Here is a 24,665-nt window from a genome sequence, read left to right as displayed (position 1 = left end):
TATCTGCTTTGATTGCAGTTAAGTATTTCATACTTTCAATCAAGCTTTTGTAATAATTGGGTTTACTGATCTTCCTTTATCTTCTCTTAGCAACTTGAAGTTCTCTTCGACTAGAGTAGGAATCGGTTTTGAGTGCTCCTTCTGAAATTTCTTCAAAATGTCATTTGCATATTTTTTATGAGAAATAAAAATTTTATCACCTTTTTAAACAACTTCAATGCTAAGAAAATAAGACATCAAACTCATATCTGTCATTTCAAAGTGTTTTATCATAGTTTTCCCGAATTATGCAATAATCTTTAAATTGTTGTTGGTAAAAATCAAATCATCAACATAAAGGGACATGATCAAGATATCTCTAAGTCTAACAAACTTGATATATAGCGCATGCTCAAATGGACATCTTCTAAAATCATTCTTAGTGAAATAAGAATCAATCTTATTGTACCACGCTATTGGTGATTGTTTTAACTCGTGCAAGGCTTTGTTCAACCTATAACATTTATCTTCTTCTCCAAAAATTTCATATACTGTAAGTTGCTCAATATACACTTCTTCTAAAGGGCCATTTAGAAATGTAGACTTAATATCTATTTAATGTATCTTTCACTTATTTTGAATCGAGGATGAAATAAGCATACTAATAGTATCTAATCTAGCAACAGCAGAAAATACTTCAAAGTAATTGAGTTTGTACTTAGTTTTGTACACCTACTCTACTCTAATTGGCTTCTTATCTGTCGATAAATATGTTAGCTCACATGTGTCATTCTTCTCAATGACATGAATCTTCTCATCCATTACTTTTTCTAATTGTTGTCACTAGAGGCTTATTCAAAGTTCATTGGCTTATATTATAAAAATAGAGTAAAATTGATGATTTCTTCATGGGATGGATCGTTGTCATTGCCAACTTCATAATCTACTAATCTAGCAGGTAATCTTCATTCTTTTTGAGACCTTCTAGATAATTCTGGTCGTTCAACAGCATTTGATTGTCTTTCTTCTTGTTTGTCACGTATTCAATCTAGTCCTATCCAATTAAATCTTAAAAGAAAACATGATTTCAAAAGTTGTTCTGAATTATATGTCACTTATTTAAAATTAGAATGATTAAAACCATGCATGTGTCACACACTAATTGAACCACTATTTCTAATCGAATTCAAATAGTCATGTGAAAGAGTTTTCAAACTTTGATTCAAATATCAAAATTTTCAATTATAATACATGGATCTAGAAAGAATTAGCTTACCTTCTGATTCACTAATACAAATGAAGAACAAATAACTCAATCATGAAATAAATTAATGCAAGAATTCGAAATAAAATAAATGTAGATTAATTATCCATGGAAACCATAAACAGAGCTCCTAACCCCTTGACAGAGAATTAGTTAACCATGAGAAAGTAAAAAAAAAAAAAAAACAAGAAGAAGAGAAGCAGTCCGTGGACTTGATGATCTCCTCTTTGAGCTATGCTTACTTATTTATAGTCTAAATTATAGAATTCAAATTCAAAACTAAACTAATCTTATCTTTAGGTGAGATAAGATAACTACTTATCTTCTGGAGAGAAAGATAAGATATTGACTTTAATTCAAATTTAAAAACGATAATTCAAATCAAATTCTAACAACCAAATCTATTATGCTTCTAGAGAGAATTAATAACTAATCTTCTAGAGTTTTAACTCTTCTAAATGTGATTGAGACTTTTGATTATGTGGATAATTAATCTTGGGCCTTAATTGTTGCATCCTGAGAGTTGGAACATGCTGGGCTTGCATTTTGAGTTGTATGGGGTGCTATTTTTTCGTGTCCCAAAGATGATAGTAGCACGTGACTAAAACTAAACATTCACTATAGACATATGTATATCATTATGAAGCTCTAGATGTTAGCTTTCTAAGGTAACTAAAACTGCCTCATTCGAACTTCTGTATCTCAAATTATAATCATTGGAGTGCGAAGAGGTCAAAACTAGTGGACATGTACGCCAAGCGTATGTGTTTTGGGCTCCAGTTTCCTTCCCTTTGTGCATGCTTTTGTTCCTTAGGCTATGGTTCTTGGACCACGTCTTGGGCCATGCTTTTATTTTCTTTGTGATTTTTTTGTGAGAAAGCGTTGATTTTTGCTATTTTTAAGCCCAAAATTTCTGAAAACATAAAACACTATCTCAACTCTAAATATTTGATTATTTGTCAAATTTTATTAAAAATTATAAGAAATTTAATTAAAAATCTAAGAAATTAAATATAAAAATTCTAAAAATTGCTTAAGATAACATATCATCTACTTACGTAGTTTTAAGGTTAAATTACACAGTTAGTTTATATACTTTCAGTGATATTATAAATTGGTCCCTACAGTTTAAAAGTTTGTAATTGGGCCCCTGAAGAAAATTAAAATTTGTAATTGGGTCCCTACCGTTCAAACACCGTTTGATTTAACAGAATATTCTTTAGCATATTCGCTGCTTTAAACATGTGAGTTGCACATGTTTAATAGTAAGGACTAATTTGTAATTTTAGTAAAACTATAGGGACCAACACTATAATTTAACTATTTAAAAATGACCAAAAAATCCCTAACCCACTCCACCCCTCCCCAACCCTCTCACTGTCACTTCTCCACTTTCCAAAACAGAGAAAAAAGAGGAAAGAGCGTCATGAATTGAAGGAACACGTTGCTCTTCAACTCTCCTCCACCTCCAACCCTAAATGCAACAACTCTTGACTGCTCACAGCATCTTCAACAATAGCGAGATCTTCGTCATCATCGTGCCAATTATGGAGGAGATGGCTGCCATTGTTGTTGTTGTTACTATTTCAAGTGCTGTTTGGTTTATTATTGTTGTTGTTGTTACCTTCGATGATGGAGCAGATGGCGGCTGCAATAGCGGCGATGAAGTTAGAATCGGTAGTGATGGCTGCAGTGACGGAATCAGCCAGGGATGGCGGCTGTTACTGTGGTTGGTTGGATTCCTGATTGGGAAGAGGCAACAACTTGTTGAGATAATTGAAGAAGGAAGAATTTTGATTGATTATGTAGGGTTTGAGTCTCAAAGTTTTGCGGGTGACCTTGAAAATTGGGTAACTAGAACAAAGGGACAACATTAAGAGGATGATGATGCTTGATTGGAAGGGTGGAAGTATTATTAGTATTATTTGATGATGATGAGTTTTGTGTGAGGTCCAATGTAACAGTTGAAAATGATGCCCAAGTTGAGAGTGTTGCCATGCTTCAAGAAGTAGAAGTAGAGCCCGATAAAAAAATAACTCTTCCTAGGAGGTTTGGGTTTATGATTTCATCTGCACTTGGCATGGAACCTGATAATAATATAGTGACAGTTGCTGTGGTAGTTGATGCCATGGTCATGACTGCCAGTAAAAAAAAAAGGAGAAGATGGGAAAAGAAAGGATAATATAAGAAAAGGAAAAAAAGTGGACATTATGATAAATATGTATTTTTTTTTACAGTAAAGGTTATTGAGGATCTAATTATAAATTTTAATTTTTTATAGAGATCAAATTATAAACTTTTAAAATATATAAAGTAATTTACAATTTTACTAAAAGTATAAGGATTAACTGTAATTTAACCTACTTTTAAAAATAAATTTAGACCACGAACCTATTTCAATGATTTATACATCACAAAAATATTTCAACCCCGAAACATAAGTTAAATGCTAAAACTTGATAAATTTATTTAGATCATATGTACAAATATATCTTCTTCTCATTTTAAAAAGAAAAGGTAAATTGGTTAGTATTAATTATTTGTTGGTTTTTATTGTTTCTAGTTGGACAGGATAAACAATGGCAACAACATGTCGCAAAAATCGTTCAAGTTCATGGCATAGACCGAACCCGTGGTCTACGATTTTAGGTAGTCTGTATAATTATGATGAGTCTCTAATTCTTAGCTGTTTAATATTTTAATCTTAGACGAAATTGGGAAATTCGTGTCAGATGCCATTCGATGCTCTTGTAAGTATGTGATCATTATACTATACCATATAGTTCAGAATCCTAATTCCTACACGGTGAACGAAAATCGAGTGGCTAATAAGTTCAATACACAATTGACTATTCATTTTTCAATCTTACAATGCTAGTAATATCAAATTAAAATAATACACACCTTACCTTGGAATCATTAAACCAAGAAGCGCATTAATTTAAGGGATTCATATAAAACTCGGCGTTATAAAAATTTAATTCGTATATTCTTGCTTGCCTGCTGTCATGTCATGTCAGCTTCTCCCAAATCTCATACACAATATAATGTTTAAGTACGCATTTTCTCTTTAATTAATTGATCCCAATCTTTCAAATAACGACCTAACTGGCTAACTTAAATATCCATGGCGTTGGCAATACCCTTATCAAATGGCTCTGATTCTCAATCCACATGTGATCCTGTGGCCGATTTCCAGATGCCTCCATCAGCATTTCTTTATTCACGAAAATAGAAAACCTGCGGTTCAGATCACTTCAGATCACCATCAATATATTCAATAAAGTTCAAGCAAGTAACTTAAAAAAAGAACAGGGGTAGCTAGAGACAAATTTAATATATCATATTTAAAGATATAAAATAATTATTTACACATTCAACAAATACTTAAGAGAATGTGACATAAATACTAAAAATTAAGCACACATTAATTATATATTTATACATATTATTTCATATATTTTTAATAAAACAATTAATTATTAGAATCATTAAATATTATACTATAGAATAATAATCAAATTTATTATAGTAAAACAATAAAAAATTTTAACAATAGTATAATAAAATATTTTTATAAATACTAATATATATATATCCTTTTATAATAATTAATTAATGGCCCATTTTTTTGAATTTAAACAACATAATTGATATTTATACTTGAATAATTAAATATGTCTGAAAATAATATATGAAACTTATGTTTTAACCAAACTAAATAAAACATAATCTTAATACGTGTTTTGAAAAAATAAACACTACTAGTTTCCATATTCAATATATTATTATAAGCAACTCCAATAGTAAAGTTAGAAATACAAAATCTAAAATTATTTTATTTAATTTAATATAGATATAATTATATTAAATATTACTGAAATTATTTAAAAAATAATTTAAAATACAAAATAGTGTAAGAATAACTAAAAATATAAAATAAAATAATTTTATGCTTCTTTTGAGTCATTTTCTTTTTATTTTTTTAACATTGTTATCCGACTCTATCCGTTGTTCCAAATAGATGCTTATAGAATAGTTACAAGCTTAGAAACATGATGTACACCGATGTGGGCCTCAAATGGTCACATGCAAAATTAATTAAGATCCTTCGTCATTAGAGCTTAGTAATGGTACTTTACTCCTTTCTCATCCCCATAAATACAAAGCCTCTTTCCAAAGCAACCAAACCATCAAGAAAACACATACACCCTTTGACTCTCCTTCTCCTTCTTTGTTCCTCTGTTTCTGTGTTGTTCTTTCTATTCTTTTCATCAGTCACAGAAGAAAACACAGAGCAATGTCCACCTCCGCCAGAAAAAAGCTTCACCTGAACACAGTTTCAGTGAAACTAGGGTGTGGCAGCAGTTGCAGAAGGCCAAAACTCTCTCGAATATTCCACCCTAAACCAAAACCCAAGAACCCCACTCTCCAAAAACACAAACTTTTCAACCTCTCTTCTTGGAATCATAACGAGAACGACACCGCCACAAGCACCACCACCCCAACCAACACCACCTTCTCCCCTTGCTACATTGATTCCTCTCACTTCTCCGACTCATCAGAGAGCAACAACAACAACAACGGAAAGGAGGCTCGGAGAGTGGGAGGTCTCGGAAGAGCCGGCGGAGAAGGCGTGGCGGTGGAGAAAGACTCCGATGACCCTTACTTGGATTTCCGGCACTCCATGCTTCAGATGATTCTTGAGAACGAGATATACTCGAAGGAAGACCTGAGGGAGCTTCTCAACTGTTTTCTTCAGCTGAATTCACCGTATCACCATGGTGTTATAGTTAGAGCTTTCACTGAGATCTGGAATGGGGTCTTCTCTGTAAGGTCAAGTTCTTCAGCCAGGTTTCACTTCAACCGTAATAATAATAAGCCATTCCACCTTGTATAGAGAATCAGAATCTTTTAATTAGTAGCTAGATAGTAGTTATTACTCATTAGTGATCAAGTTTACTAGGGAAGTGTTATTTTCATAGAAGAAATGTTTGATGTTTGTGAATTGTAATGGGAGAGATCAGAATGAAGAACTAAATAGCTCTTCTGACGAGTGATGAGGACTCTGTAAAATTTGTTTCTTTTGTGAAAATAGAATTTCCTGAGTTGGTAAACATTGTCCACTCTTTCTATTAACCTCACTTTGTTTAATTGTCTAGCAATATGTGATCAAATTCTTACCGCAAGTGAAAATGATGACCGTGTTAATGTACAATTGGTCTTCATAATTCTTGAAGTGGGATTAATTAATTCTTCCTCATCTTTGTTGTTAGAAACATTATTACTATGCATAAAAAAATTAAAAAAACCGTAAAATACATATTAAAATATAAAATATATATTAAAATAATTAAATAACATATATATTTATTCATCATACATAATAATAACTGATTTAATAACTATTTTTTTTGTTTAAATAAAAATAATTTTTTATTAAACTAAAGGAAAAATGATATATACATTATATTTTTTGTTCTATACTTTATATATTCATCTTTTATGTTTTTATATTAAAATAATTAATAAAAATATAAAAAATAATAATTTATTTTTTATATTATAAAAAGATTTAGCTAATATGTGTTCAAAGGGCACATGATAAATTTACTATTAATAAAAAATTTTAAATATTTATATTTAATGAATGTAAAATAAATACATAAAAAATTTAAATTTTTTATATTTTTAAATTTTTTTTTAATTAATAAACTCAATAGATGTATTTAGAATACAAAATAGATAAATCCTTATAGAAATATATATTTAGTAGTACATAAAAAATTATAAACATAATTTGTCTATTTAGATATTTTAATTTATAAGAGAAATGATAATAATTATAACGCTTTTATTTATACATCTTTAATTTCAATGTATATTTTCTGTTTTAGTATAAAAAATGTCTTTATAAAGAATGAGTACATAAAAAATAGTATATGCAACATTTCTCTAATTTACAAATGAATCATAAAAAATAAAAAATATATAGTAGTTTCCTTGACCCTGATACGAAATAGAATGATTAATGCACTTTGTCATGGAGTGTATGGTATGTGGCTTTATCAAGTATTGGAAGGACTCTATCCAACGGGTATGCATGGTCCCCAAGTATACGTTTGGCATGTGGGATTTGGTCAACAATAGTTACCAAGTTTTGAGTGGCATGGTGATGGACTCATGGTGGGAATTGCGAACGAAATACGCATTGGGATTTGGATTCTAATTATAGGTTCTTTTTTATTTTCGAGATAATATTTAATTTAATGTTTTGTATCCGAATTTTAATTTAATTTTTAAAATTTTAATTATTTTTTTTATGTTAACGTAAATAGTTAAATATCACGTTAGACTTGTAAAATAATGTCAATTTTTATTTAGTCCTCAAATAATCTAAAAAAATTATTGTAAGTGATATTTATTAAAAATTTTTTTTCTTAAAATAAATGATCTGACATCGTTTTTTAGTTATTTGAGCACAAAAATTAAAATGACGTCGTTTTACAAGTTATAGCATGATATTTGGTTGTCTATATTAATGTTTTAATAATTTTTTTATCGAAAATTATTTCAAAGACTAATGTAAGTCATGTTTATAAAGTTTGGAAATTAAAAATAAATAATTAAAATTTTAAAGATTAAATTAAGATTTACATATAATTTTAAAAATCAAATTAAGTATTAATTCTATTTTTTTTGTATAAAAATAAAAATAATGATATAATCTAATACTGTGATTTTAATATTTTTTAAAATGTAAAAGATAAACAAATTAAAAAATTCTATTTCTGTATCTTAATTTTTTTATTTTTTAATAAAAATTTTTTGTTCTAATTTTTATATTTCTCACTAATGAAATAGTCTAATTTTTATCTTTTCAATTAAATAATTCTACATTTAAAAATTATACCGTACCGCTCTACATTTCAAAAATACACTGTTACTACTCCAGTATAAAAAATAAAGTGCTATAATTATAAGTATGGTCTCTTCTTCCACGACGGACAGTTGGTTTAATTATTGACTTAATTTCACTGAGACGATATGAGTAGAAATTTTGGGGACCGACTTCAGTGCATTTTCCAATGTTGTTATTAAAGTTCGCTACTCTCTGCTCTGTTTTTAATTTCTAGTATATTTGCTCGTTGCAATGGGGAAGCTTATTACCTTCTCAACTTTTAAAAAGTGGTACATATTGGAAGGATTTAGCAATAAAGTGAAGGTGATTACATATTAGTTAAATAAGAAAGTTAAATTAAAAATAATTTTATTTCAAATCTTTTTACATTTGTATCCCAAAAAAAAAAAATTAAAAATAAAAATCAAAAATCAAAAATCAAAAATAAAAAATATAAAAGTCTAAATTAATAGCATATCAAAGTGAGTTAAACCCTATTTAAGTTTTTGATATTGACGAGTCATTGAGTTGCATTGATTTGATCCTAAACTTTCTAATTGTCACAATTTAATTCTCCATATTAAAAAAAGTGTCTCAATGTAGTCCTTCGTGTATCTTCGGTCGCCGAAATTTAACATCGTTAGTGGCGTAGTTCAAACCTTGTCACGCTAGACATATTAAAACGATGTGGTATGCGTTTTGGTGCTAAAGAAGACACTAAATGACGTCGTTTAAGGATTTGAACAATACTAAAACGTTATACCCCCTCCCTTTTAATATTGCTCAAACCCTGAAATGACATTATTTAGTGCACTTTTAGCGTCAAAACATGTAAAACGTCGTTTTAATATGTTCAACATGGTAATACTTGAGTTATCTCACTAACGACGTTGAGGATGGACTATATTGGTGCACTTTTTTAAATTTGGAGAACCAAATTGTAACAATTAAAAAGTCAGGAATCAAATCAGTGCAACTCGCCAATCTCAAAAATTAAAATGGACTTAACTCTATCAAAATTTGAGATAAGATCCTTGGCAGTATAAAAATGTTAAATAAGAAAGACTTCGCTCAACTTATTCACAATTTGTTATTGAAAATACTTGTTAAAATATATGTTAACGCTAAAATTTTTTGTTAATAAAAAATATCTTTTTTATAAATATTACAAATAAATTAGTGCAAGGAAAAAATTTTGAAAAAAAAATTGATAAAAAAACTTTAAAAAATGAAAAATTAAAAAAAAAAGTAAAATATAAAAGATCTAGAGAGATCATCATTATAAGTAGAAATTTTAGAAAACAAAAATATCTCAAAATTCAACAAATAGAGATAAAAAAGATTCTTTGAAGGTTGTTGAAGCTATTCTAAAGAACTAATGAAGCTAACATTCTTAGTATACAATCTTTTCACTACATCCTTTTATTTTAATTTTTTTTTCAAATCTAATATATAAATCTCATCATTTCTTTTAAATTTAGTACAACCCATTAAAGTTAAAAAATGTATTTTGTGTGTGCGCAAGCTTTACGAAAGAAAAGCAAGGGTATTCTTATTATTATTTATTGTCTAATTTTTTTATTTTCTTCTCAATATCATCATGTCTTTTCTTTATCCGATCTTTTGTCTTCTCATGTTTCTTTTCCTTGTTGAAAGACTGTTCATTTTTTTGTTTTCATGATTTTTTATTTAATTCTTTTCTCATTTTAATGTCATCAATTATTCAGTTTTTTTTTTGTCTTCTCATATTTTTTTCCCGCTTTTTAAAAAGAATGGTGTACTAACTACCACTAGGTTGTTAAACTTTCTGTGACCTTTAGGGGTGCACAGACCCGGCCCGGCCCGAAGGTCCGGCCCGCCCCGAACACTTTAGGGACTAATTTGGTGTGATTTCATCGGGTTTAGGGTCGGGTACGGGTCTCAAAAATAGACCCGGTCATTATTTTGGGTCGGATCCGGGCCATATCTCGGGTCACCCGAAGTCGGTCCGGTGGCCCGGTCATCATACACAATTAATATTTTGTGTTATTAGTGATAGATTATGACTATTCTTATGTGGAATTTAAGTATTGTAAACCTTAATGTTTTGTATTATTAGTCATTATAAGACTATAAATTAATGTTTTATATTTAGAATGCATAAGACTTTAGACTAATACATAAGATTGTGTTATTTGTATTGATTTAAATATTTGGTATTATTAGACAATATTAGTATTGATTGTGGTTATGCTTTAGTATTGATTGTGGTTATGCTTTAATTTTGAAGAAGGGTTGGTTCTTGTTATATTTTTCTAAGTGAATTTTACCATGTTAACTAATGGTTGGAGTCTTGAAAATTTAAATTTTTTTACATGCTAGCTTACAAGAAGGTATCAACGTAATGTAATGTTAACGGCCCGGTTTTCACCCGGTTTTCACCCAGTATAATTGTGGCTCGAAAGTGTATTGGTTTCATCGGGTCTAGGGCCGGGTTCGGGTCTAATAAATAGACCCGGTGTATATTTTGGGCCGGGTCTGGGTTACATCAAACCCGGCTTCACCCGACCCATGTGCACCCCTAGTGACCTTAATACGATATTTTATATATATTATCTAAATCAAAAGCGTATTTAAAAATATAAATAACTACTAAGTCATTTGTTATATCATAGATTACAATATGATTTATCTCATAATTTTTTTTATTTTATTTCTTTTGTATTTTTTATAATTATTAAATAAACTTTTTTGTAAACAATATAATATTAGAAAAATTTTAAGTGTATCAAGAATACCAATATTTTAATTGTTTTAACTATTGATCTAAATTATAAAAAAAAATATAATATATATTAATTAAAATCAATGATTAAAATAACTGAAACACCGATGTTTTTGGATACACTTGAATTTTTTTTATAATATTATCATAATATGATATATCTTATAACTCTTCAAATTAATCAATAATAGAAATCAAAAGAAGATAAGGGTGCATTCTCTCTTCTCACAACCCAATGCTCTCATAGAGTTTGAAGAAGTGTAGTGCAAAGCTTTTGTACACATTGTATTTCTCTACCATTGTGCAGCAAAAATTGGTGAGATCTTGTTCCATCAAATACAACTAACATGTCAAATATAAACAACATACCAGATACACAATACACAATCCAAGACTAAAGATGAAAAATTTCTGATAGATTTTAATAATGAAGACTTGAGAAAAGACCTACATGGGTACGAAAATAACTTAAGAAAAAAATTACACCAACAAAAGTATTAATAACGTATAGATATAATTTGCAATGTAAAACATTTGGAAGAAACCAAAAGGACTGAGAGAAATAAAGTTAAAACCTAGATCTACCAAATTTTTTTTCAGTAAAAGACAAATCTAAATAGAGTGTTGAAAATGAGTCTATGGTATTTTAGAAATTCATGGTTTCTCATGAAGAAATATAATAGAAGCGAAGATTCATTGGAGAAGGGACTAAATAGAGTTGACATTAAGGTGTAAATGTAAATCCTGTTAAATTAGTAAATAATTAGTCAATAAATTAAATTTTAAAAAGAAAAATTAAAATTGTGAATATTATATTAAAATAGGATAGAGCTCTTTAAAACAAAAATTTTGACACTAATTTCAAAAAATTTAACCCAAGATTGGGTCGAACGGACCGAACCAATAGAACCGAACCCAACTAGTCCCGTGGGCCCAACCAGCCGATCACTTAAAATGAGCCAAAGCTCATCTTCGTCCCCTTTTCAGCAAGGAGCACGCTGAAACACAAGGAGGGGAACAAAAAGGTTTTCAAACCTTTGTTCCAATTTCTATCCACCATAACTTCTTCATCCGAGTTCTGATCGCTGCACTGTTCACGACTACGTATTCAGCGCGTCGAGCTCTATGATTCTATTGGATCAATTTTATAGTTAAGTCACACCACTCACCCCAGCCTCTCAGTCTCTTGAAATTTCGAAATTTTGGGACTTTGGTTATTGAAATTCGATGTGTTGATGTTTAGGCTCAAATTAACTCGAGAAATTTGTGGGCCTTTGGTCAATCAAGACATATATAATATGAGGACTCTCAAAATTCTATAAATTCTAGTTTATATGAGTTTGGGTATTGAATTTGGATGTGATATATATGAATTAGGCTTGTATATGTGTATGTTGAAGTTGATTGAGTATTTTGGAGGCTTGGTGGAGTTTAGGAGGCCTTGCCTTGGAGATTTTGAGCTTTGAGGATTGTTTTTGGTGCCTTGGTGGTATCTCAGGTTATACGCAGAAATCGGCCAAGGTATGATTTATGTTTTGCGTATTTAATATGTAATGTTCTGTGAAAACTTAGGCTAGGTGACCATAGAATAGGTTGGAACGTATGTGTATGTTTAATGCCTAGTAACCTTGATAAGAATCATGTGCTGGTTTTGGTGTGTGTGGAATGAATGATAAGTGGTGAAATGATGGTGATATGTGTAAACATGTATATTGAATAAGAACATATTGAATTTATTGATGTATATGAGATATTGATGCATGAATATGTTGAGTTGAGATATGGTAGGCTTGGAAGGATCATTGTGGTAATAGTAAGGTTATGTTATGTTGGTTTTGGGGTATGGTATATTATGGAGATTGTTGTGGTGTTGAGGAAGAGATGCTTGTTAATGATTTACAAGTTTGGTATTGAATTGGGAGTAACTTTTAATGAAAATGAGGTTTTGAAATTTTGTGAAATTTTAATTTTTGGCCGAACTTCGGCGAGGCATAACTCAGCTTCTGGACCCTCAAATGGTTTCAAACTTATTTTATAAAAAAATTAGGTCCATGAAGTTTATGCCATTTGAAGAATGGATGAAAAATATTTTAAGACAAAAAAGTTATGTGCGTCAGAAGTTTGGAGTTTAAAATGGTAAATCTGCAGGATTCAGACTTTTGCATACGCGGAACCCTCATTCGCATGTGGTGGCTACTACCTGCCATGCATGCGTACTCGAACGAGCCAATGCGTACGCGTCCTGGGCCAAACTTGCACGCTCACGCGTACGTGTGACCAACGCGTGCGCTTGGCCTCTGTTTTCTGCCAAACAAGATTTTGTGTTTTTAAACGGAATTTCAAACTTTTAAACCTCTATTTTCATTCTTTTAGTTATAAAATATAATAATAAGCCTAGTAGTTAGTTGAAGTTAGGAAATAGAGGTAACTTGGGGATGAAGTAAAGGTTAAAATTGATGAGTTGTATGAGGAAGATGTGTATGTATGACGGCTATATGATGCCATGGATATGATGAATGATTATGTAATGAATATGAATGGTTATGAATATTATGCGGCTTATGAATTTAATGTTATCTGAGATACGAGTTTCCTTGGGTACAGAGACGTGGCTTGCCACCACGTGTTCCAGGTTGAGACTCGATACTCTGTTGGCCCTCGTCATAAGGGTGACCGGGCACGTATAAATTCCAAGGAAAGGATATCCCTCATTGAGTCATTTATATATGAATGTATGAATGTATGAATGAAATGAGAAAAAGCTATGCATAGACTCATGGGGATGCGCGACGAGGGACAGTATAATGGTTTTGGACTTGTCGAGTTGGCTGGATAACTGACAGATGAGCCTCATCAGCCATAGGACAGGCATACATTATGTGCATTATGTTTTTTTGTTTGCTATGCATTATTTGGGAGTGCCTAACTATATATACCTTGTTAATTGCTATATTTGTTACTTGCACTACTTGTCTCCTACATGTGCTTGCAATTGTCTGTTTATCTGTCTGTGCAAACTCACTGGAGACGGAGGAATGGAGGAAAGGTGGCCAGGGTAAGGTTAAGATTAAGTTAAGCTGAGTTTAGATTTTCCTTAGAACACCAACCCCTTTGTGGTTTCTGTTTAGTACTTAAGCTTTATAATCTGAGTGTCGAAGTTCTAGAATTGCCTCTACCATGCTAGGAACCTCCGGTTCTCACCTCAGATTGTGTTGTTGTTTTTCAGATGCGGGTCGGGAGGCTCCTCGGTAGGCATCTGGACTTCTGAAGCGGAGTGGTTCCTGGGTTTCTTTTGCTGTTTGGTTTATGTATATATGTACCTAGCCTTCTCTCCGAGTAACTTGTTTTTTTTTGTTTCTCTTAGAGGTTTAAGGAGAGTAAAGTTTTATCTTTGTATTTTGGGTATTTTGGGATATGTATATATGTATGTAAATATTCTCCGGCTAGCCTTAGTTTCGCAGGCTGAGTTAGGAGCTTGTTATATTATTTTCTTGTCTCTCTATTCCTATTTCCTATTTATTTATGCTTTTAAACCTTAGTTTTCTTCACCAGCAAGTAATCTTGTTTCTCGAGCATTGCGATTTTGTTTTACCTGTTTTTCGTGGCTCCTAGTTTATTATATTCTTTCTGCTATTATATGTATTTATTTTATTTTAGAGGTCGTAGCGGCTCGCCACCTTTGTTTTACATCCTAGGTGTAACGCTCTGTGTGGTATTATATGTATGTATTTTATTTTAGAGGTCGTAGCGCCTCGCCACCTCTGTTTTACATCCTAGGTGTAAAGCTCTGTGTGGTAGGATGTTACAGCAAATATAGAGCTTACTTGAACATTGCAAAACTGTAAAATTAGGGTGGAAGATAGCCTCCGCTTTGGGTGTTGTTAAAGAGTGTGATATCTTTTAAAACACCAGAGATCAGGTGTGTTTCATAAAAGCCATAGTAACAGCGAATACAAACAAATCTATCCTAAAAGGGACAAATATCGATAGTAAGGAAGATGGGTTGATCTGGACAAATTTCAAATACCAAAAACTAACTAATTTCTTTTATTATTGCGGTCAGATAGGGCATGAGAAAAGCAATTGTCAACAAGCAATAAAGGATGAAGAAAAAGGAGAGAATAATTATAAGGAGCTGGGCTCATGGTTGAACGCTGATTTGATAGGCAACATGGTGAAAACAAAAAAATCAACAAAAATGAGACCCAAAAGAAACGAAAGCAAAGAACACAATGTCCCAAATAGGACTTATCGAAAGGATGCTAGAAAAGTTGGAGAAATTCACAATGGTAAAAAGTCCAGAATCATCCAATAGTAAGAGGAAGGAGGCTGAACAATTAGAATACAATCCAAAGTAGAGAGCAAGGATATATAGAACAAAAAGAAGCATGAAAAATCTCTTTAAAACTAGCAAAATAGAGCATCAACATAGCGATAATGATGACCATTGAACCCTTACAAGTAGAGGCAGAACAGAATGGAAGCATTGAGAATGTAGAAGAAAAAACAAAGAGGAAAGAAACAAAGAAGGAAGAAATTAACAACCTTGGAGGAAGTTACAAACACAAAAACAACAAAAGAGACACCAAAACAAGGGAACAAAACTTGGAAGAAGCAAGCAAGACAGATGGCAACATCAGCAAAAAGTGGAAAAGAAAATGTAGATTTTAGAGGACTGAAGAGGAAGGCACTAAAGTATGGGGAGATATGCGTTGACAGCTCTGAGGTGAAGATGATAAAGATCAAATCAGACCCCAAACTTCCAACAACAGAGGGTGCCTAGCAATCCTGCCAAAGGCCATGAAGTTGATCAGTTGGAACTGTCATGGACTTGGAAACCCATGGATAGTTTAAGCTCTAACAAAGCTTATTAAGCAACAAGGAACCAACCCTGTCTTCCTCATGGAGACAAGGAGAAAAGAAATAGAAATGATGAGAATAAGATATAAAGGAGGGATGGCTAATATAGTGGCAGTGGATTCCGAGGGTGAAGGTAGACGAAGAGCTGGGAGCTAGCAATTTTATGGGACAACACTCTCAAGGTAGAAGTTAGATCTTTATCTACAAATCACATAGATATGGAGGTGGTGATGCTGAAAACTGAGAAAAGGTGGAGAGAAACTGGGTTTTATGGAAAGTCGAAGATTGAAAATAAACACATCAGTTGGGATCTCTTAAACTTGCTAGGGAGAAATTCTAACATAGCATGGATAGTGTTCATACACTGGTTCGAGCTACAAGGTCCGTGTTGACCGAAGACAACAGGACCAACCTCTTAAAAGATTAGCCCATTACCGACCCCTTCACAAAGAGATCAGAAGATCGCCACAGAGGCTCAAGGAGGCCCAAAACAAAGAACCGCCGCCTACTAAGACACGGTTAACAAAATATATGACCTTACCACAAAAGATAAGATAAGATAACAAATGTATCTCAAAGAAGGTTGTCCAGCACTACTATAAATACACTGGAGCACCCAAGTATAACTCATACTCCAATTCTAGAAAAAACCTGCCTAAAGTCAGTACTAACTTAAGTATCGGAGTCTCTTGCAGGTACTACCCCCCTCCGGTGAACGAAGATCAGCAACTCCTTCCTCAGCAACTCCTCCCTCTCCAATAGATCGGGCACAGTAGCCTCGACCGTACCAGAAGATTTTGTCCAAGATCGACCTCTCTGTTTCAGGTAACCCTTAGAACAGATAGTGTTAGAGGATTTCAATCAAACCATGGGACAAGAAGAGAAGCAAGGGGGAATCCAATTACCTATTCACAGGTTCAAGGCTTTAGAAATGGTGTCCAAAAAAATGAACTACTTGATCTTGGCTTTTGGGTTACTCGTTTACGTGGACAAATGGCCAATCGGAGGAAGATAATATACAAGAGAGATTAGATAGAAATTTGGCAATTATGGAATGGAAACAAACCTTTTCAAAAATAATTGTCCAACACCTCAGCTGATACAAAACAGATCATAGTCCCATTTTAATGGATATGATAGGGGAGAAAAGTCAAAGAAGAAAGATTCCCCGCATATTCAGATTTAAAGAATGTTGGCTAAGTAACAAAGAGTGCAAGAAGACCATGGAGAAAGAATGGAAAGGAAAAGACGGACCCATACAAGAAAGAATAGCTAGCTGCAGGAAGGAGTTAAAGAGTTTGGGGGACTCTTTGGAAACATACCAAAGAAGATAAGAAAACTTCAAAACAAACTCTTAACACTTGAACACCATAAAACAGGAGGAAGGAATCATCTTGCAAATAAAAAAAATAGAGGCGGACTTGGATGAAGCAGTCAAGGAAGAAGAGATTTAGTGGGCTCAGAGATCACGAATCAATTGGCTTAAGCATGGAGACCAAAATTCTAGATTCTTTCATCTTAAAGTCTCACAAAGAAAGAGTAAGAATTTGGTGAAAGCCATCAAGTATGATTCGTGAGTAACATATGAAGACGAGGAGAGAATTGAAGAGGGAATGGCGCGCTATTTTAAAAACATCTTCAGGTCAGAGGGTGTGGATGAAGCAAGACAAGTGGCTGAAGTAGTGAAGAATAGGGTTAACGCACAAAAAAGAGACTTCCTAGATCAACTTTTCACTACAGAAGAGGTAATTCAAGCCCTCAAACAGATGCATCCAACCAAAGCACTGGGACCCGATGGTATGTCAACACTCGTTTTTCAGAAAATATGAAAATTGTGGGTAATGATTTTACTGCATATATTCTTAATATTCTAAATTATGAAGTCGATCATTCCTCTATTAATTCAACCCATATTTGTATGATTCCAAAAATTAAAGACCCTAGAAATACCAAAAACCTTAGGCCTATTTTCTTATGAAATGTTATTTTCAAATGAGTTACCAAAACTATTGCAAATAGACTAAAACAAAACCTTACGATTCTTGTTGGAGAGTTCCAAAGTGCGTTTGTGCAGGACAGGTTAATTACTGACAACAAATTAGTGGCATTTGAAAATTTTCATTATATAAAAAATAAGGTGACATGTCAAACGATGTACATCAGACTCAAATTAGACATGGCCAAGGCATATGAAAGAATAGAATGGAACTTTCTAGAAGAGGTCATAATATCAATGAATTTCTGACAAAAATGGGTAAATTTAATTCAAAGATGTGTCTCGACAGTGACTTTCTCAGTTTTGATTAATGAAATTCTAAGCAAACCGATTCTACCAACAAGAGGCTTGAGGCGGGAAGACCCACTATCTTCTTATCTCTTTGTTTTGTGTGCAAAAGTACTCTCAGAACTCCTAATCAAGGCACAAAACAACGAAATTATCGGAGGAATTAGAGTTGTCCAACAAGTCCCCTAAATAAACCATCTTTTCTTTGAAGACAATAGTATTTTGTTCTCCAAAGCATCAGACCAAGACATCAAGGGTATTAAGGAAGTTCTCATCCAATACCAGTCATTTTTAGGCCAAAGAATTAATCTAGATAAGTCAAAAATTTCTTTCAGCCAAAACGTGCCTATTATCAGACAAAATTTGATCCAAGACTGGTTAGGGATAAAGGCGGTAGAACAATACTCCAAGTACTTGGGTTTGGCCACTTTCATGGGAAGGTCTTTTTGTTTTATTCAGGAGAGAGTTTGGAAGAAGCTCAATGGATGAAAGGAGAAATATCTCTCAAGAGTGGGTAAGGAGACACTAATAAAAGTGGTTGCATAATCGATTCCTACTTATATCATGGAATGTTTTCAATTTCCCAATGGACTTTATCAACACCTACATGATAAGAAGGTTTTACTGGGGAAGTAGGAATGACAAAAGGAAGATAAATTGGATTAATTGGGATAAACTTTGTTTTAGCTAATTAAAAGTTGGTCTAGAATTCCAAAACAAAGGTGGAGTCTGGTGCACAAAATTGTGATCTCAATGGCGCCAACAACTTGGTACGCACAATTGTAATATCACTCTTTTTCACAACTTCGCACAACTAGCCAGCAAGTGCACTGGGTCGTCCAAGTAATAAACCTTACGTGAGTAAAGGTCGATCCCACGGAGATTGTTGGTATGAAGCAAGTTATGGTCATCTTGTAAATCTCAGTCAGGCGGATTCTAATGGTTATAATGGTTTTCAAATATAAAGATAAATAAAGCATAAAATAAAGATAGAGATACTTATGTAATTCATTGGTGAGAATTTCAGATAAGCGCATGAAGATACTGTGTTCCTTCTGAATCTCTGCTTTCCTACTGCTTTTATCCAATCATTCTTACTCCTTTCCATGGCAAGCTGTATTAGGGCGTCACTATTGTCAATGGCTACTTCCCATCCTCTCAGTAAAAATGGTCCAAATGCGCTGTCACAGCACGGCTAATCATCTGTCGGTTCTCGATCATGTCGGAATAGGATCCATTGATCCTTTTGCGTCTGTCACTACGCCCAACACTCACGAGTTTGAAGCTTGTCACAGTTATTCAATTCTTGAATCCTACTCGGAATACCACAGACAAGGTTTAGACTTTCTGGATTCTCAAGAATGCTACCAATGGATTCTAGCTTATGCCACGAAGACTCTGATCTCACGGAATGGAAGGCTCGGTTGTCAGGCGAGGCAACCATGCGTCGTGGGTCAGGAATCCAAGAGATACACACTCTAGCTTTCGCAGGTAGAACGGAAGTGTTTATCAGGCGCGCGTTCATAGGTGAGAATGGTGATGAGTGTCACAGATCATCATATTCATTAGGTTGAAGTGTGAATGAATACCTTAGAATAAGAATAAGCTTGAATTGAATAGAAGAACAATAGTACTTTGCATTAATACTCGAGGTACAACAGAGCTCCTCACCTTAATCTATGGTGTGTAGAAACTCCACCGTTGAAAATACATAAGAACAAGGTCTAGGCATGACCAAATGGCCAGCCTCCCCAATGTCTAAGAACTAAACGTCCAAAGATGTCAAATACAATAGTAAAAAGTCCTATTTATACTAAACTAGTTACTAAGGTTTACAGAAATAAATCTAAGTGCAGAAATCCACTTCCGGGGCCTACTTTGGTGTGTGCTTGGCTGAGCTTGAGCTTTACATGTGCAGAGGCTTCTCTTGGGGTTAAACGTCAAGTTGTAACGTATTTTTGGCGTTTAGCTCTGGTTTGTGACGTGTTTCTGGCGTTTTACTCCAGAATGTAACATAGAACTGGCGTTGAACGCCAGTTTGCGTCATCTAAACTCGAATAAAGTATGGATTATTATATATTGCTGGAAAGCTCTGGATGTCTACTTTTCAACGCAATTGAGATCGCGTCATTTGGAGTTTTGTAGCTCCAAAAAATTTATTTCGAGTGCAGGGAGGTCAGAATCCAACAGCATCTGTAGTCCTTTTTCAGCCTCCTATTAGATTTTTGCTCAGGTACCTCAATTTCAGCCAGAAAATACCTGAAATCACAGAAAAACACACAAACTCATAGTAAAGTCCAGAAATGTGAATTTTGCATAAAAACTAATAAAACATCCCTAAAATTAGCTAGATCCTACTAAAAAACTACCTAAAAATAATGCCAAAAAGTGTATAAATTATCCGCTCATCACAATACCAAACTTAAATTGTTGCTTGTCTCCAAGAAACTGAAAATCAACTAGGATAAAAAGAAGAAAATATACTATAAATCTCAAAATATCAATGAATATTAGTTCTAATTAGATGTGCGGGACTTGTAGCTTTTTGCTTCTGAATAGTTTTGGCATCTCACTTTATCCCTAGAAGTTTAGAATGATTGGCATCCATAGGAACTCAGAGTTCAGATGGTGTTATTGATTCTCCTAGTTAAGTATGTTGATTCTTAAACACAGCTACTTTTATAAGTCTTGGCCGTGGCCCTAAGCACTTTGTTTTCCAGTATTACCACTGGATACATAAATGTCACAGACACATGACTGGGTGAACCTTTTCAGATTGTGCTCAGCTTTGCTAAATTTCCCAGTTAGAGGTGTCCAGAGCTCTTAAGCACACTCTTTTTGCTTTGGATCACGACTTTAACCACTCAGTCTCAAGCTTTTTACTTGGACCTTCATGACACAAGCACATGGTTATGAACAGCTTGATTTAGCCGCTTAGGCCTGGATTTCATTCCCTTGGGCCCTCCTATCCATTGATGCTCAAAGTCTTGGATCCTTTTTACCCTTGCCTTTTGGTTTTAAGGGCTTTTTGCTTTTTCTGCTTGCTTTTTTCTCTTTCTTTCTTTTTTTTCGCAAGCTTCTTCTTTTTACTGCTTTTTCTTGCTTCAAGAATCAATTTCATGATTTTTCAGATTATCAATAACATTTATATTTTTCATCATTCTTTCAAGAGCCAACAATTTTAACATTCATAAACATCAAGATAAAAAATATGCACTGTTCAAGTATTCATTCAGAAAACAAAAAGTATTGTCACCACATCAATATAATTAAACTAATTTCAAGGATGAATTCGAAACTCATGTACTTCTTGTTCTTTTGTATTAAAAACATTTTTCATTTAAGAAAGGTGAATGATTCATGGAATTATTCATAGCCTTAAGACATAGTTACTAAATACTGATGATCATGTAGTAAAGACTCAAAACATAGACAAACATAAAGCATAAAATCGAAAAACAAAGAGATAAGAACAAGGAAGTTAAGGAATGAGTCCACCTTAGTGAGGGTGGCGCCTTCTTCTTGAAGGACCAATGGTGTTCTTGAGCTCCTCTATTCTCTTCCTTGCCTTTGTTGCTCCTCCCTCATAGCTCTTTGATATTCTCTAATCTCATTGAGAATGATGGAGTGCTCTTGGTGTTCCACCCTTAATTGGTTCATGTTATGACTCAATCCTTCTAGAGAAGTGTTGAGTTGTTCCCAATAATTGTTTGGAGAAAAATGCATCCCTTGAGGCATCTCAGGAATTTCTTGATGATAAGCTTCCTCATGTGTCTCTTGAGATCCATGAATGGGCTCTCTTGTTTGCTCCATCCTCTTTTTAGTGATGGGCTTGTCCTCTTCAATGAGGATGTCTCCTTGACGTTAGGATTTTTGCTAGTAAAGAATTTTATAAAAATAGTCGCGTTGTAGATATAGATTCTAAACCAACAAAAATCCCTTCGTGCAAACGTTTTGGTTGTCACAAGTAACAACCCCTTTAAAAATGATAACCGAGTATTTAAACCTCGGGTCGTCTTCTCAAGGAACTGCAGGGAAGTATGTTCTTATTATTGGTTATGGAGATTGTAAATTTGGGGGTTTCAAGAATGAGGAACAAGTAATTTAATGGTGAGTAAATTAAATGGCAATTAAAATAAATAAATAACTGTAAAATAGACTTTTGGCAAGGTATGAGAAATTGGAAGTCCAGTCTTAATTATCCTTATCGATAATGATGAAAATTGCATCTTAATTCTACTTTGTTAACCCTTACTAAGGCAAAGGAAAGTCAAGGGATTAATTAGTCTGATCTTCGGATCCTATTTATTTCCAGAGAAAAGATTGGGATTATTGAAGAACAATTCAATTAGCAAAGACAACAATTATCAAGCATGTTGAGTTTGATAACTTCTGAGTTACTGATTTCTTAACCAAGACCAAAAAAAGGGAAAAGTAAATCTACTGGAATAAAAATGCCTTCAGATGGGAAGCAACAGTAACATAAATAAAAGAAAGCAACAATAAACTGAAATACCTCAAATAACATTAATTCGAAAGAGTAATCTGTAACATAGAAGAATTCATAAACTAAATTGAGAAAACAAGTAATGAAAAAGGAATATTGAACCTGATAAAAAGATAATCCTCAAGCAAATAAAATCCTAAATCTAAATCCTAATCCTAAAGAGAGAGGAGAGAACCTCTCTCCAACTAAACCTAAATCATGAAAAGTGACTAAAATTCCCGGGGCTCCCTAAATGGATGCATTCCCCCACTTCATAACCTCTAGTCTATGCCTTCTGGACTTGGATTTGGGCCAAAAAGGGCTTCAGAATTCGCTATGACCATTTTCTGCAATTTCTAGTGCGTGGCCTCTGTCACGCGTCCGCGTGGGTCACGCGGTCGCGCCAATTGGAGTTTTTCTTGTCGCGCGGTCGCGTTAGTCATACGGCCACGTTATAGGTGTTCTTCTTTAGGTGCGCGGTCGTGTCAGTCATGCGGCCACGTCGCCGCTTCTTCGCGCTTGGCATGCGACCGCGTCGTCCATGCGGTCGCGTCGTCCATGCGGTCGCGTCGCTGCCAGTTTCTTCAGAAACTCCGTTTTGTGCTTTCCTTCCATTTTTGTATGTTTCCTTTCCATCCTTTAAGTCATTCCTGCCTTAGAAGATCTGAAACTACTCAACACACAAATCACAGCATCGAATGATAATAAAGGGTAATTAAATTAATTAATTTTAAAGCATAGGAAACATGTTTTTCACATACATCACATAATAAGGAAGGAAAAGTAAAACCATGTAATTAATATGAATAAGTGGGTGAAGGATTGAATAAATCACTCAAACTAAGCATAAAATATATCATAAAATATGGGTTTATCAACCTCCTCACACTTAAACGATAGCATGTCTTCATGCTAAATCCAAGGTAAAAAGTAAGGTTAAAGTGGTGGAATGTCATGCAATGCATTCTAATCTAAATGCAACTAACTAAATGAATGATGCATCATGCAATTCTAATTTGTTATTCACTTGTATATAAAGCTTATATATAGTTAAGTTAATTCCCTCACTGGATTTTTGTGTTTACTCTCTAGTTATTCAGTGTTTATTGGGTTAATCACTCTATTCTTCTTTTTATCTTTACTTTCTACAATCTTGTTCTTCATCTAACCAATCAACAATTATAGAATATAGTCATACAAAAATTATGAGTTCTTTAATTAAGGTTGTAATGGGGTCAAGGTAAAGGTAGGAGTATATGTATAAGGCTAAGTGAGCTAATTAAGTGAATCATTGATTAGTCTAAGATCTCACCTAACATACATATTATGTAAAGCAAAGCTTCTTCACCTATTTTCCCATATTTCTCCCACTTTTTATATTACATGCTCATAATTTTTTTTATACCATGCGCATTGCTTTTATCCCCTTTATTTAATTACTTTTTATATTACTTAATGCACATGGTAATTTAATTATTTTGATTTCACATGAGCATGCTTCCCAAATTTCAAATAACTTATTCAATTTAATTTCCCACTTTTTTTTCTATCATCCCATGTTTCCATAAAATTTTCCACACTTAAATTTTACACAAGATCGATCTTAAGCTAACCAAGGATTCAACTTGAGATTTTTTTTATTTTGTTTTTCTGCTTAAGGCTAGTACTGTGGTTATAAAACAGAAGGGGATTAAAAGCTCAAGGGGGCTAACAAGGATGGCATAAAAGGTAGACTTTATTTGGGATAAGTGAGTTAATAATCAAACATGACCTCAATCATTTTCTTGGTATGTATCTATATTCTATAATCGGACATATAAATTAAAACAAAGTAAAGAACACTAGAATAAATAAGAAGGGCAGAACACACAGGAATGAAATATTATGGTTTAAATGTAACCATACAATTAAGCTCAAAACTCACAGGCTGTGTGTTCTTTAACTCAAAAATCATATATCATTCATATATGTCATGCAGGTTTAGTTAAAAATTCCCATTATTCTCAATGTAAAACTTAAGGTGGCTTTAAAGTTCTAGTGTTTCTCCTTGATGAAATGTTGTTAACTAACTAACATGTAATGCTATATATACAAGGTGTGTGGATTGATTCTGTTATGTTCATGTCT

At 33.2% G+C, this 24,665-nt stretch overlaps 1 protein-coding gene across 1 annotated transcript; it reads left to right on the top strand.

The window, feature by feature from the left end:
- The first annotated feature begins 5,332 nt into the window (after positions 1–5,332).
- LOC112696746 (uncharacterized) lies at positions 5,333–6,382 on the top strand. The gene has a single exon (XM_025749593.3). The coding sequence runs from the start codon at positions 5,544–5,546 to the stop codon at positions 6,141–6,143; it is 600 nt and encodes a 199-aa protein (XP_025605378.1). The 5' UTR covers positions 5,333–5,543; the 3' UTR covers positions 6,144–6,382.
- The last annotated feature ends 18,283 nt before the right edge of the window (positions 6,383–24,665 follow it).

The sequence above is a fragment of the Arachis hypogaea genome, chromosome 6 (genome assembly GCF_003086295.3).
Source record: "Arachis hypogaea cultivar Tifrunner chromosome 6, arahy.Tifrunner.gnm2.J5K5, whole genome shotgun sequence".
NCBI classification, from domain to species: Eukaryota; Viridiplantae; Streptophyta; class Magnoliopsida; order Fabales; family Fabaceae; genus Arachis; species Arachis hypogaea.
Note: the sequence above shows the minus strand (reverse complement) of the source record. Positions and strands in the feature narration are given on the sequence as shown.